The sequence below is a fragment of the Talpa europaea genome, assembly GCF_964194135.1.
Source record: "Talpa europaea genome assembly, chromosome: 3".
NCBI lineage: Eukaryota > Metazoa > Chordata > Mammalia > Eulipotyphla > Talpidae > Talpa > Talpa europaea.
The window spans coordinates 147,943,856-147,959,445 of record NC_140069.1 but is presented as its reverse complement, the minus strand read 5'-3'; the positions used below and the strand labels follow the sequence as shown (position 1 = coordinate 147,959,445).

General features: G+C 58.0%; 1 protein-coding gene across 1 annotated transcript in view; it reads right to left on the bottom strand.

Moving 5' to 3' along the window:
* Positions 1–5,327: 5,327 nt before the first annotated feature.
* Positions 5,328–15,590, bottom strand: part of GIMAP8 (GTPase, IMAP family member 8) — a gene marked incomplete at both ends in the record, with an annotated part of 13,232 nt that continues 2,969 nt past the window's right edge. The window contains 4 exons of the mRNA XM_084230706.1: positions 5,328–5,485; positions 10,207–10,794; positions 12,935–13,546; positions 14,768–14,813. Of these exons, the coding sequence (XP_084086832.1) occupies positions 5,328–5,485; positions 10,207–10,794; positions 12,935–13,546; positions 14,768–14,813 (1,404 nt within the window). The remainder of the gene's footprint in view (positions 5,486–10,206; positions 10,795–12,934; positions 13,547–14,767; positions 14,814–15,590) is intronic.

The window sequence follows — 15,590 nt, the reverse complement described above, 5'->3', positions numbered from 1 at the left end:
TGTGGGCACAGTGACAGGAGGTGTGACCTCGGGGCGCATTGGTGCAGGTGGGGCACATTGACTGAGCCCTGAATTGCACCCGGAAACCTAAAAGAACACCTAAAAGATGGAGGTGATAAAATTCAGCCAAGGACTGGGAGCTTCACTCGAGGCTGCCCCCCTCCTGCCCCGGCCTGTGTCTTCCTAGAGCAATCACCAGGATCGGAGAGACGTCCTTGTTGACAGGCCCCGTGATGAGTCCTCGTTCTGACAGTGGGCACATTCTTTCTGGGCTTGGGGAATACTTCGGACATTGTGCCCGGGGAGTGAGGGAGAAAGGCCGTCTCCCCTTTTCTTGACCGGCACTGAAGCCACGATCCTCCGTCCCTGGGAGAAGGGAGGGCGCTGTTTTCCCTGCCGCACGTCTCCTGCTCCCACCGCTCACGCAGTCCTGTCCCGCTCTGAGTGCAGAGGAGTTTACTGAGAATGGACACATTCGATATCATCTCGCCCTTGACCAGCCTCTGCTCACCAGTGACGGCGCAGCTATCCCTGTGGGCACGATGGGCCGAGACTGGTGTCTGTGTCCCCAGGGGGAGAACTCAGAGCAGCTGTTTGGTGGGGGTTGACATCTTCCAGGTGATGCTGAGAATCAAGCTCACAGAACAAAGGGAACCCCACAGGTCATATTTCTGGCACCCCGCGAGCAGATGCCTCCCCATCCATTCATAGTAACAGCAGCGGCTCCAGCTTCCCGTTCAGACAGAAGACAGACGGCTGGCTTTTCCTAGGAGGGAGGAGAGGGGGCCCAGGAAGCTTAGACGGCATGTACCCCCTGTGCAGGACCCAGAGCCTCTCTCTGCACCTCCCTTCTTCAGACCCCACCCCACTCACTCAAAGACAAAATTGTGGGAAATGTGGAAATAAAACCCCAAGAGTTTGGTGGGAAAGAAACCTGAACTATGACCCAGAATGTCTCCTTCCTTATCTGCTCAGTCTTCGGAACAGGGGAAAATAACATACATGATTGAGAAAGGAGTGTTGACATCTCCAGCTATAACTAGATTTATCTATTTCTTCATTTCTGTCACTTGTTACTTCTTACGTTTTGAAGTTCTTTCTTATTTTGGAAAGTCTCTTACTTAGGAGATTCATGGTACCTTCAGTATTATAGTGTCTTCCTCAATAACCTATTGAGGTCCATCTGTATCCCTGGGGTAGACGTGGTGTTGTTCTGAAGTCTAGTTTGTCTGTTATTAATATAACTACTGGGGCTTCCCTGGTGGCACAAGGGGTTAAGATGCAACCTGTGAAGCTGTCTGCAGTCACTGCAGCTTGAGTTCAATCCCCACCCAGAGAGCTAACCCACATGGCGCAGCTGACCTCTCCTGTCTCCCCGCTGCTCCCCTCAGCAGTGTATTTCAGTCAGTCTGCCTGTTCTGTTCCCCGCTCTGTCTCTGGTGAATCCTCTCACCCCCCACATCTCTGTCCTGTACCCCAGTTCTTGTATGCATAAATAAATAAATATTTTTTTAAATATATCTACTGTGGGTGTCTAGAAAGAGGTTTCTTTTTTATCTGCTTAGATATATACATGGTTTTTTGTTCTTTTTGGAAGAAGAGTATGTAACAATCATAGTTATTCTATCAGGGCCAGACACAGAAAACCCCACACCCATATTTCTTGCAAAGTGTTTATCAAGGACATGACATTTGTGCTCCTGATTTCCCTTTACTCTGATTTTTGCTGCTTACATCCTCATGATGTTATTTCCTGTGTTCCTCTGTCTCAGACATTTTCTAAACTAGGCATTAATTGTGGTTGTTTGATCAGACATGGTATCAAACCATTCATGAGGAATTGCAAACCAGAGATATCTTTCATCAGGTAGCTAGAATAATTCTATGAGGACACTTTTACTCTCTTCACTTATTTAGTAACCTAAGGTACAGTTTCTGCAGGAAAAGCAAGATAAATTACATGTGAGCAAAATATGTAAATATTAGCAAAAGTATTACACTGCAATCCATGCCTAGGGAAGGTCTAAGCTGGAGTCAAAACCAGAACACTCAAAAGAATTTATTGATTAGAGCCTCCCTGGTGGCGTATGGGTTAAAGACTCAGCCCTATCAAGCTCTAGCCAGCCCCTGCAGCCTGAGATCCAAAGCCAGGGAGGTGACCCACAGGCGCAGCAGACCTCTCCTGTCTCCCTGCTGCTCGCCTCAGCAGCGGATTTCAGTAGATCCGCCTGTTCTGCTCCCCACCGTCTCTGGCCTAGACCCCAGTTCTTGTATGCATAAATACATAAAATAAATCTTTAAAAAAATTACCGAAAAATTTGTTTACACAACAGTGATACACAGCCACATAACAAAAACAAGATGAAATGTGAATGATAACCAAGAAAATATTTGTAATTTTTTTTGTAGAGAAATGACTAATGCCTCCAATGCTTGTTCTAAGAAGACAGATGTGATTCAAATTCTTTTCTAAGTTTCCCGAGAGCCTCACTCACCAGACATGACGCTTGAGATGCTGAGACAAACCCTGCTGTCAGCTTTACGCAAAAACATTTTTTTAAATATTTGAATCTGAATGTCCTGTGGTTTTTCTCTTTGCATTTATCTTGTAAGGAAACATCTGATCTCCCCGCGGATGGGGCCTCTGGCATGGTCGTGTGCTTAGGGAGGCAGAAGAGCAGGCCCTGACCTGGAGCTACTGCTCACATTCCAGGCACCACTGTCCAGATTCCGAGCCTCGAGCCACTTCTGTCCTCCATCGCTGTAACAGCGCGTGCACACAAGCACCGTATCCACCAGGCAAACCGCCCCCTTTGCAGCCAAACTATGGAGCCCTAGTAAATTGGGGTAAAGAAAAGCAGCAAGGGGCCTCCCCAGTGGCGCAGCGGTTGAGCGCTGGGTTGCGAAGCTGCCTGCAGCCTCTGCAGCCGGTTCGATCCCCGGCTGCTCCCCGGCCACCGGAGGAGGGTCCCGCATGGCGCGCAGACCTCTCCTGCCGCCCGCTGCTCCCCTCAGCAGTGTACTTCGGTCCTTCTGCCTGCTCTGCTCCCCGCTCTGGCTCTGGTGAATTCTCTCACCCTCCCGCGCTTCTGACTGTACCCAGTGCATGTATAAACCAAACAAACAAAAAAATAATAAATAAATAAGACATGCCTCTAGAAAAATTTAAAAAAAAAAGAATACACTGAGGATTTAAAAAAAAAAAGAAAGAAAGAAAGAAAAAGAAAAGCAGCAGGAATCAGAGGTCAAAATGGGGCTTCCCAGGGCCTCCCTAGTGGCACAAAGGGTAAAGTCTCAGCACTATGAAGCTGTCCGCAGCCACTGCAGCATGAGTTCAATCCCTGGGCAGGGAGCTACCCACATGGCGCAGTAGACCTGTCCTGACTTGCCCTCTGCTCCCCTCAGCAATGTATTTCAGTCAGTCTGCCTGTTCTGTTCCCCACTGTCTCTGGTGAATCCTCTCACCTCCCGCACCTCTGGCCTGCACCCCAGCTCTTATATGCATAAATAAATAAATCTTTTTTTAAAGGGGATTCTTCCCAAAGCTTCTGGAACAGAAGAGCCCGGTCAGAGGGAGACTCGGCAGCATCCATCCCACGTGGACGGAGAAGAGTAGCCAAAGGTGGAGGACACGCCTGAGCTGCCAGAAGCAGCTCCACTCAGTTTGGAGCAACGATTCTAGCATCATGGGGTGAGGGGGGGCTGCCACGGGCACAGGGGCTCCAGAAGCCAGCCAGGGGCGTGGAAATGCTTCCTGGTGTGAGCAAGTCACTCTGGTCCACTGTCTGGAACAGTGAGTGTCCTAGTCGCCCTCAAATCCTTTGCCCCAAATTCCTCCTCCTTCTATGAAAAAGAATGAACATGATTCTCTTTCCAGGGAGTGGAATTTAAATATCCTCTCCTTTTAGAAAATGAGGAGCAAGAGCTGCTCTCTGAAAATGTAGGGGCTCGTGGAGGCGGCTCTGTGGATAGAACCGGCCCCAGGGTGAGAAGCTCAAACTGCAGGCGGGGGGGATGCCCACCGGGTGGCCCTCACGGCCCAGCCCCAGCTGACAGCAGCAGACGTGACCGGCTTCTCTGGTGGGCGTAGCTCAGTTGAGACCCAGGGTCTGCAGCTCCAGGTGACACACCGGCAGCCCCCCAGAGCCCCCTTAGTTGCCTGAGGAGTAACGATGCTGGGAGGTGGCAGCATGTGGCGCTGCATTAGGTCACATATGACACATACGTTGACTGTCAAGAGACCGAGGTTTTGCATCATCCCCGGGACCTCAGACACATCAGGGAGTGGCTGGGAAGATTCCTGAAAGCAAGGGTGCACCCTCTTTTATTAGAATAAATCCCCTTCAGCTGGAATTCACAGCTGTAATGGCAGGACTGGACACAGTGCAGGTTTTCTGATCCCATGCAGACCAGGTAAAGGAGGAGTCAGAGTCCTCGGTGGTTTTTTGCAGGTCTTTTATTGGGGTTCACCAGGCATATGGCAGGCAGGGGTGCTGGGGGGCCGGGAGGCTGGCAGGCCTCCCAGCCCCCAGCAGGGATTCACTCTGTGGGCTCTCCAGCCTTCTCTCGGCTTCTCCTTCGGCTTCTACTGCCGTCCCCGTGACGCCGCCCTTAAAAGCACAGTCTTAGCACAGGTGTTCCCACTTCAGGTGCCGCCATCAGGCACGCATTCAGGATCACAGGGTTCCCTCATCTATCCTGATGGCGGGAGGGCAGAAAAGCCTGATACATTTTACCTCACCCTACAACAGCTCTGGGGTCTAAGCTCTCCCGGTGACTTGGTGTAGGGTCAGGAATGGACACGGTGCAGGTTTTCTGATCCCATGCAGACCGGGTAAAGGAGGAGTCAGAGTCCTCAGTGGTTTTTTTGCAGGTCTTTTATTGGGGTTCACCAGGTACATGGCAGGCAGGGGTGCTGGAGGGCCGAGAGGCTGGCAGGCCTCCCAGCCCCCAGCAAGTCTTCACTCTATCTGGGCTCTCCGGCCTTCTCGGCTTCTCTCTCGGCTTCTGCTACTTCTTTCTTGGCTTCTCTTTCAGCTTCTACTGGTGTCCCCGTGACACCGCCCTTAAAAGGCACAGTCTTAGCCCAGGTGAATCCCATCTACCTAGGCCCACACCCTATTCCAGGTGCCCGCCATCAGGCATGCGTTCAGGACAAGGATCCATCATCTAGCCTGATGGCGGGAGGGCAGAAAAGCCTGACATTTTTCCTTACCCTACACTTGGTCATAATGAGCACAGCCCTGCTGCAGGGCCCAGGCAAGAGCCGAACTGCCTGCGACCCCCAACGACCCATCACCGTGACTTCGGCTCTAAGGAAACTGCAGTCAGAGCCGCGGGGCCTGCTGCTGCCTCTGGGGCTGGGACACCTGGAGCCGCTTCTCCTGAGGCAGCTCCTGCCACCTGTACGGCATCAGGGCCCGGTGGCCCAGAGTCAGGGAGGTGCAGGTGAGGGGGGCGCGACCCAGACATGTTTCCACACCAGCTGCCGGGGAAGGGGCGTGGAGCTCAGGGTGGGTGTTAGCGACGAGGATGGACTCTGCATGGCGTCCCTCTCCCGGCACGAGGACCGCGGGTGACGAGAGGCAGAAACAGGCCACTCGAGGCAGGTTTTCGGATGCGCTATTTGACGGGATCTGCCACTGCTGCAGCCGTCCTGGGTGGGCCAGCTGTGAGGAGCCTCGGGGAGCCCCGTCAGCACCCCACTGTGAGAGACAGGCCAGCTGCCCCCTGCTGCAGGAGAAGCCACCAAGAGTGTGACATGGGAGGGCAGATGATAGACCTTTGCCAAAAACAAGTCTCCACAAATTAATAAATGAGGCCCAAGTTTGCAAAACAGGAAGGCCAGCATGAAAGACCTCTCAGTCAACATCCGGAGATGGGAAATATCGGGAACCAGAGAAACTGGAAGCAGTCAGGGGACTGAGATAACCAGCAGACGCTGACAAAGGACGGGCACACAAGTGGGACAACACTAGAAAGACGCCTCTGCCTGGCGCCAGGAGACTCGGAGCTGGGCCTTCTAAACAGGGACAGGTGACGGGCGCCGGAGAGAAGCCAAACGATCCTTCTGGTCAGCCCGACCCTGGGCATCTCGGGTGCACATTTGAGGCTCACCTCTATTGTATCCACAGTTCTGGGCCTGTGGCAAGATGTTTAATGTTTCTTAAGTCACATAAATCCCACCTTCAGTAAGGGGCGGGGGGGGGGGTAGGAAACAAGTTTTTTGTTTTAGCCAAAAAAAGAAAAGAATTCTGGGATGTGAGGACAGTCGGAGGCTGAGGGAGCCGCCATCGCTGCTGAGGGCCGGGACCTGACAGGCAGACCCCAGCGTGTCCCCAGGTGAGGGGAGGGAGACAGCCCCGCACAGAGCTGGGCCCGGACCCCACGCCCCGGGGAGCTCCCGGGACAGTTTCTGAGAGTGAGGAAGAAAGGAGAGACCAAGCACGAGTCATCGCGTGAGGACGCCAGGCTTTACATAAAAGCGAAAGCTGCCTGTCGGGCTGTCAGAGTCACAGGCTGAAGCAGGAAGGCGACTCCAGAGGAGGAAACAGAACCCGCTGGGGAAGAAATGAAGGGCACGGGCCGCCCCGGTGGCGCAGCGGATTGAGCGCAGCTCTGTGAAGCTGTCCGCAGCCTCCGCAGCGCGGGTTGGATTCCCGGCGGCCAGGGAGCTGCCCACATGGCGCGGCAGACCTCTCCTGTCTCCCCGCTGCTCCCCTCAGCAGTGTTTTCCATTGTTCTGCTATTCTACTCCCCACTCTGTCTCTGGGGAGTCTCTCGCTCTCCTGCGCCTCTCGCCTCTGGTTCTTGTATAAATAAATAAATAAATCTTTAAAAGAGTGAGAGATAGTTTAAAAAAAAAAAAGAAAAGAAGGGGACCCCGGAACCCAGGGGGGATGGGGGGGCTCTGCACTCTGACCTGTTGTTTGACCAAATTTCACCCAGCCCCAAGGAACAGGGTGCTCAGGTGATTTCAGCTTCAGGTGACGCAGCCTCTTGAAAGACAAAACACCCTGCGGGGGCTGTGGGGCAGCACGTGGGCCAGCAGGGGCCATCATCATCGGGCCTCACGCTGTGTGTCCCCCGGGTCAGGAAGGGGTCACGCTGCCCCCACAGGGAGGGCGGCCTGGGGAGGAGGGTGAGCAGGACGTGCTGCGGGACCCACCTTGTTGTCACCAACGGGCTGAGCCATCCGGGGCTGCTCTGGGAAGGCGCTCAGGCCCCGGCTGTCTGGAGGCCGCTCCACCCCCAGGGAGAGCGGGAGGGGACACCCCACGCCGCGGGGAGGACGCAGCACCGCGGAGAAGGCCCCGCAGCCCGTGGCATGAACGGTCGCCGTGACAGCCGGACCGTGGGGGGATTTTGGGATTTTCCGTCTTTGTAGTCAGGAAACTTTCATCTTCACAGTCAGGCTAATGTGGCCGCAGAAGCCGCTGTCCCCGAGGTGGGTCTCAGCGCAGGGTGGGGAGAAGAGGGAGGGAGAGGGAGGGGGGAGCAGGCAGGGGCCTGGGGAGAGGCCGAGGCTGGAGGGAGGCCCGGGGAGAACAGGCGACACGAGCTTCACGCGGGAGCCGTCATTGGTGCTGAGCAAGGAGAGGCCTCTCCTGGACGTGCGCCTCACCCTCTCGTCCGAGGACGTGGGGACCCCGGGGACCCCACCTGGCACAGGCGCACGGCACGCGGGTCTCCCTGCTCGGCCCTGCGGACACTCTGGGCGTGGGCTACTCTGCGCGGAGGCTCCCTGGGCGGTGAGACTGGCCGCCCCGGCCCGGCCCGGGCCTCTGCCCACGCCTGTGGGCCGCACCCTCCCCTGTGGGAACAGCCCAACATGTCTCCAGGGTCGCCCTGTCCCTTGTGGGCAACATCGCCCCAGCTGGGGCCCATCCCCTGGCGCCAGGGCTGTCACACGGGACAGGAGGAGGAGCGGCCGGTGGCTGGTGGCCGCGGTCAGACACGCACGCTCCCGAGGGCTGATGCTCAACCCAGGGCCCCGGCCCGGACAGGGGCCCCAGTGAGGACGCCGCCCACACCCCGGGACGGGGCCGAAGGACACAAGGGCTGGGAACCCGAGGTGGGAGAAGCAAGAGAAAGTCCCGTTGAGTCCTGACTTCTGACCCTCCCCCGGCACCTGGGCGCCCCGGGACAGTCAGCAGGAGAGAAAAGCAGGGTCATCGGGGAGGGGGGCGGTCATTAGCCCCGGTCAGCAGGAGGAAAAGTGACTGCTACACAAATAGGGGCCCAGAGGGGAACGGAGCCCCCTCAGCCACCTCTGGGACTCCCCTGCCCAACGGCAGCCGAGAGTGGGGGGCAGCCACCCCCGTCTCTGGAGGGTGAGCTCAGCAGGTCTCAGATCCCTCGGGCATGAGGGTTCAGGTCCCCAACAGGGAGGGACTGAGCTGGACAGAAAGAGCCCAAGGGGAGAAGCTGAGGGGGGAGGTGGATGGGGAGGACCAGCGGCAGCCGGGAGCGAGGCAGCGCCACAGCCGGGGCTCATCCAGAACCTTCCTCTTCTGGGCCCCCAGGGGGAGAGCCCAGTGCAGCCCGAGGGCCTCCCCCACACACAGACGGAGACGCGGACCTGCTGGCTGGGGAGGCGCTCACGGAGAATTTGTCTTTATTATTTCATTCACCTGAATGTTTTTACCTACGTTATGTTTAACATTATGGTAAAACATGACACTTGCCAGGATCTGTCGCAGTGAGGGTTGCGTAGAGAACAAGAGAACCAACGTGACAAGTTGTGTCTTCCACACGGGCTCATCTGGAAGGTTTACCTGTTTACCTGCCGCTTTCACAGATAAACCTCACGTGGGACCCGCCCTCATCACGTGCAAAGTGTTGACGCTGCTGCCCTCCACCCCACGGCTCCTGGAGAAGGTTCCAGCTCCTCATCACCCACCCGGCAGCTCTCAGCATCCTGTGCTCAGCTGTGGGTGGGGCCCACCTTGACCCTGTGTGTGAAGGAGCCCCCAGAGCCAGACAGAGGGGGTGAGGCCAGGGTGTCAATGCCCCCCGGCCTGTTAGACGGGAGGCGCCTCACTCCCCAGAGCGGGGAGCTTATTGTTCTTTGAGTTTCACCCTAATTCCCAGCTTCTGGGACTTTTTTTTTAAGATTTATTTATTTATTTATACAAGAACTGGGGTACAGCCCAGATGCACGGGAGGGTGAGAGGATTCACCAGAGACAGATCAGGGAACAGAACGGGCAGATTGACTGAAATACACTGCTGAGGGGAGCAGTGGGCGAGACAGGACAGGTCTGCTGCGCCATGTGGGACCCTCACCCAGCCAGCTGGCATCGAACTGGCGCTGCAGAGGCTACGGACAGCTTCAAAGCGCAGCGCTCAACCGCCTGCACCACCAGGGGAGGCCCAGCTTCCAGGACTTTAAAAGAGAGAAAAGCACAAAGGTGTTTCCAATGATCTGGTGGAAATCTAGAATTACATTAGAATTTTGGAACTTGGGCCTCCCTGGTGGCACAAGGGGTTAAGACACAATCTATGAAGCAATCCACAGCCACTGCAGCGCCAGTTCGATTCCCAGCCAGGGAGAAACCCACATGATGCAACAGACCTCTCCTGTCTCCCCGCTGCTCCCCTCAGCAGTGTATTTCGTCAATCTGCCTGTTCTGCTCCCCGCTCTGTCTCTGGTGAGTCCTCTCACCCCCCCCCCACACCTCTGGCCTGTACCCCAGCTCTTGTGTACATCAATAAATAAATCTTTTTTAAAAAATAAAATATAAAAAATTTCGGTAAGATTGTCTCACTGTGACAACCACCCCTATCTGGGGGCCCCGCTCTCGTGTGGCTGTTCCCTGACCTCAGCTACCTCCACCTGGGCCCTGTCTGTCCTGATACCAGTCGACCCACACAGCTGATGCGAGCTGGTGGCTTGGAGCTGACCCACCACCAGCCTCATCTCTGAAGCCTCTCCGGAGGCTTGATTTTATTCCTTCTTCCCTCTCTGACCCCCTGCCATCTGGTGTGTTTTGCCTGAAGCATCATAGGTGAGAGACATTTGCTTCTCCAGCCCCCAGAGTCACAGGCCTCACCAAATCTCCATCCTCTGTCCCCTAGACTGTCTCTGATTTAAAGTGACCGCCAGGCATTCTGGAGGCTTGAGGTTTCCAGAAAGTCTTCCAGGATGGGAGCTTGGGCTTCTCCAGAGCCTTTTGAATGTTCCTGCTGACGCTCTCCCACTCACGCGGGTACCCCCCGTGGTCCCTCACCAGCGCGTTGGCCATGTTCAAAAGGCCCCTCACCTGGGTGTCCCCCACTTGGCCAGTGTCCTTGTTGTTGAAAGCACACACCCGCCCCCCACACTTGTCCATGATCTTCCTGAGAGCTTCGTTGTCTGTGCCCCTGATGTACTCCTCGATGGTCCCGTCGCCCAGGTCCTCCTTCCGGGTGAACAGCACGATCATGTGACGCGTCACTTCCCCTCCGAAGATGGCCTCCAGACCCTGCAGGGCCTGTTCATCCCTCTGCGTGAACCGTCCCACCTGGGACACCAGCACCAGAATCTTCTTCCCGTCCTCGCAGCAGGTGAACCAGCGCTGGACCTCCCCCTGCAGCTGTTGGGGATCCCCCTGGGCCCCCAGCACCTGGTCCAGGGCCGGGGTGTCCACCACCACGACCTTCTGCCCTTCCCACAGCCGTGTGCCCTGCCGGCAGGTGGTGGTGACGGGCTGCGCGTGGAGCTGGGAGGGGAAGTCGGGCCGCCCGAGGATGCTGTTCCCCGTCGCGCTCTTCCCGGTCCCGCCGCGCCCCACCAGGAGGAGGCTCAGGGTTGCTGCGGGAGGAAAGGGGAGAGGTGGGTGAGGTGGGTGAGGTGGGTGAGCCGGGCCTGCCTTTCCCAGGGACGCCGTGGCTTCCAGCGGGACGCGCAGAGGGCAGGGCCCCAGCTGCTGCTCATCCAGAGCAGGAGGGCTCGTCCCTGGCCCGGGCCCGGCTTGGTCTCTCCTGGGCTCGTGCACAGACGCGCCACCGCCCCCGTCTCTGGCTCCGCCCGGCCCCTCCCCGGTCCCTCACCGACTCCTGTGAGAACCACCGGTTTCTCGCCTCCTCCTGACTCTGCCGCCCGTCTCACCCCCTCGCCTTCCCGGCCGCCACCACGTCTCCCTGTCGCCAGCTGCCCAGGACAGCAAAGCGGCTGGCCCTGGGAGTTACTGCACAGGCCGGGAGACCGTGGAGAGCCAGACACCCGCGGCCGGGTCACCACCCCCGGAGCAGGCCCTGCCAAAAGCCCCTCCCGGAGGCCACGCTGAACGGAAGCGAGTCACGGGCGCTCCGGGACCACAACAAGGGGCACAGCTGGCACCTGTGTGGGTTCACACTGTGAAGTCCCCTGTAAAGGGCATTTCAGAGGCACGGAGCTCTCACAACATGGTTGTTGGGGTCCCTCAGGCCTTGGCACGTCTGCTCTGGCCTCTCTCTCCGTTCAGTCTCTTCTGTGAAGAGAATCTCAATCACGAATCTTCCCCAAGTGACTGTTCCCGCCTCCACACCGGGAGGAAAGCCCGTCGGGCTCTTCCCTGAAGGGACATCGGTGACCGGCTCCCCTGAAGGCATCTCCTGACTCAGGCTGACAGGTCACAGAGCCGGCTGACCGCCACATGCCACACATCTCAGTGGCGGCCTCCGTCCCTCCCGAGGGTGCTGTTCTCAAGCTCCCTGGGGCCTGGTCTGACCCACAGCCCACATTACCTGGAGGTGTGATCCCCCACCTTCTCCAGACCAGCCCTGTTGCTCCCCCTGCCCCAGGGGCAGGCTCAGTCCTACCCGGCTTTCAGTGGCAGGTACTTTCTACGCATTGTCCAGGCCTATTTCCACCCGGGCTATGTCCACTCAGCCCCGCCGGCTTCCCACGTGGACACACGTCGGTAAGAGGCGCCCTGCCCGCCCCCCACGCACACTGTGCAAGAGCTTCATACACACCTGCCCCCCGGCCTCGACAGTCTCCCCTGCGGGATACTGGGAGCAGGAGGGACCGGGTGGGCGAGGCTGGGTGGGAGCCTCTCACGGGGGGGACGAGGACAAGCAGCACACGGGGCTGGGCACTTGAGCTTAGGCAGTGACTGGCGACCACTCCATCTAAAGCCCCCCGGGCCCCCATGGGGAGACTCAGCTCCGGCCCTTGTCCCATCCCCATCAGCACGGCCCCCTCCAGCAGAGAAGAGAGGAGAGAAACACGAGAATGACAGAGTCAGGAGAGGGCGAGAGACACCGTGGGGGAAACAGGAGATGGGAAAGGTCCCCTCCAGATGACGGAAGCACCTACACGTGGGGGAGCAGGAGTGGGTGGCGGGAAGCACCGCCCTGGGGCTCCCCGGGGTCCTCGGCTGTGCTCACAGTGGGAATGCTGCTGGACAGCAAGTGCCAAAGCACTGATTTGAAAATTAATGGCCCCAAATATCAGTGTTTTCGGGGTCGCTGCAAATTAGGAGGAAATTTTAGGGCACTTAGCCCTGGACCCGAAGAGTCTCAGCGTGGTCAGGAGGAGGCTGGATATCGAGAAGGAGCTCTCTGGCCATTCCTCAGTGACGACCGGGTGCTTGCCTCTAACAGGGGTTTGGAATTTTTAACCCATTTGGCCATAGACTTGAAGGTCGCCCCTGCAGGTGATGATCGCGCGCACCCCGCAGCCTCTGCGAGTCCCCACGCCAAGGGACCGCAAGGAAAACTTGAGAAGATGAATAAAAAGTCAGTGGAGACTCGCGCCACCCAGGAGGGATGGGGGTGACGGGAAGGACTCAGGACCCGGCGTCGGGGCGTCCTGGAGGGCACAGAGCCGCGGGAAACCACCGGGCAGGAGAGAGAAAACCCTGGAAAGTTCCCCACAGGACCCCGCCCGTCCTCGCCAGCCTCTCCTTGCCCCCCGGGATGGGAAGGGCTCCGGGGCCTACCCCCCGCGAGCCTGTCCTGGTGCTCACCTTCCCCCGTGAAGGTGCAAGGCCGGCCTTGGTGCTGCGCCACCGAGTCCAGGATGCGCCCCAGGACCTCGTCCACCTGGCGCTCCTCGGCCGCGCCCGCGGCTCTGCAGTCGGAGACAACCCAGCGGCGGCTACACTTGTCGAGGAGCGCCTGCAGCGCTCGGCCTGCGGTCTCCAAGACGGTGGCTGCGTCCTGCGGCCCGAGGTCCTCTCCCCTGGTGAAGAGGACGGTCATGTGCTCCGTGACCTCGTCCCCAAAGCAGCGCTGGAGGGCCGCGAGCACCGCCTCGTCGCGCCAGGAGAAGGAGCCCAGCGGGGTCACCAGCAGGACGGCGTGGGGGCCCTCGGAGGCGAGCCCCAGCAGCTGCGACTTGATGTCCGGGCAGGAGGAGACGTCTGGGGTGTCGATGATCAGGAGTTTCCTGCCTCCCCAGACCCTGCTCGCGGCCTGACAGCTCCGGGTCACGGGCTCGTAGCTCAGCCTGGCCGGGAAGGCGTGCCTGCGCAGAAGGCGGTTCCCCGCCGCGCTCTTCCCCGCGCCCCGCTTGCCCACGAGCAGCACCCTCAGCTCTGGCGGCTCGGCGCCCGGCTCGCCTCCCGCGGCCTGCAGCCCTGCGGACACAAGGACGCGCTCAGAGTCTGTCCCTGCGCGGGACCCTGGAGACGAGGACGGGGTTATGATTCCCAGTGGACCCCGCGGAAGGACCGTGCGGGCCAAGCCTCGAGATTGCCCAGGAACGCGAGAATGTGCGCCTTGGCCTTCACCCTTCTCAGGGCCCCTCTCCCTGGCTGCCAGAGGGGACCCGAGGGCGGACGTCCGTGGCTGGACGGGCCAGGGTGAGTCTGGGCTCATGGTGCTCGCGGTGGCTGCTCAGGCGGCAGCTGCTACTCAGCGAGTCAGGACAAAGCGTCAGCTGCGACTTGCAACTCGGTGGGTCTGGAAAACTCGCGAGTGAAGGAACCAGACCAAGTGCACACCTGGGCTCCTCACGTGGGGGTCATCAGGCAGTGCAGCGTCTACAGGGAGGGGAGTCTGGAGAGAGGGCTCCCTGGGGAGGGCCAGCGGGACCCCCAGGGCTGGAAATGCCACGTCTGGAAATTCTACAGTCCCAAGTGTAGACTTATCAGGGTCCTGGCACCACAGGGTCACAGTGTCCACATCTCACCCCTGTGTGTCACCTCCAGGTGACCGTGCAAACCACACTATGGACCGTCCCCCACCCACCCAGGACATAATGTCAGTTGCAATTATCATAACTTTGATTTTAATCATTATTCTGGAATATTCCATGTGATAGAGACCTCATCTGTCTTATTAGATGCTGATTCACTTCTGGCTCAGAGCTGGCCCAGACCAGCCTGCAGGCTCCTCAGGAAAGGATGCCTGCGCTAGCTGCGTGTGCTCCTCCTATGGACCGAATCACACACCCTAAAACCCCTAAACAGGAGGAAGGCCATGCCATGGGGGGCTGTATCCTTACTAGCACCCCTCACCTGGAGACTCCTAGCCCAGGGCTCTCCCTGGAGGGGTGACCACAGCTTTCCCCACAGGAGGCCAAACCTGGGTGGTCCTGGGACCAGGTTCAGGAAGAGGCTCAGTCAGGAAAGAAACCACGAAAGGCAGCTCCAGCTCCATGACACCCACCCCAGGACCTTTGCCTGTGCTGCCCCTACGATGTGGGAGGCATTTCCTGGGGGACAGGCTGTGGCAGGGCCTCAGCCAGGTCTTGGGGTGCAGCTTTGTTCTGACTTATCAAGCTCATTTTCCCACCTCACTTCGATGCAGGTGCAAGAATTCAGAATGTGAGCTTAACATAGAAAGGATCTTCCTACCATGCGGACTGTCTCCTTTCTGGGGTGCAGGTTCAGCCACAGGATCCTAGAAGTGAAGGGAGAGAATGAGCCTCACAGATACGGGTGCACCACAGGGGCCTTGGCCATGTCTTCAATGGCCCTTATAGACCTGTCCAGAATCAGTGCTATCACCCCACTGCTGCTTTGGGGGACCCCCCAGAAGTGAGAAGGACCTTGTTCTCAGACCACAGAGGGACCCCACATGTGCTGTCAATGCAAGGCATTTTTCCTGAAGCTTCTCTAACTGTACTCCTACCGTTACGGCAATTCCTTGGAGAAACAGGCAGAACTCAGAGAGGTGGAGAGGGGAGATTTTGTCGTCTCCCCTGTGGGCTCAGTGGGAGGCTCCCAAAAGACTGCCCTGAATAGCAGGAATGGTAAAGTTTTATAGTTTTTGTGCGGAAGCTGTCTATGCTTGAGGGACAGCTGGCAGCATGGGATATGTGGAAGCTTTTCCAGTTTGAATTTATCAGGAACTTTTCAGAGCACCAGAAGGGCATCATGGTGACAGCGACCATCTCCATGGCCAGAGTTCTGAGAGCTTCTGGACTCCCTGGAAGGAGAAGCTGACGTCTGTGGACCTCAACTCAGTCACGTTAGGACACTGTTGTCCACGGGGGAGCTCTAACACATACCAACATGGGGTCACCCCAGGAGAGAGTGTGGGGCCTTGGGGCTGAGCTAGAACAAGCCCCAAGAGGCCAAGGTCCAGAGGGCATTAGAGGGGCCCTGACTTTCTAGGGCAGCCAGAAAGAGGGAGAGAAACAAGAAGAGTCCATTTCACTGACCCAGAGGAAGAGAG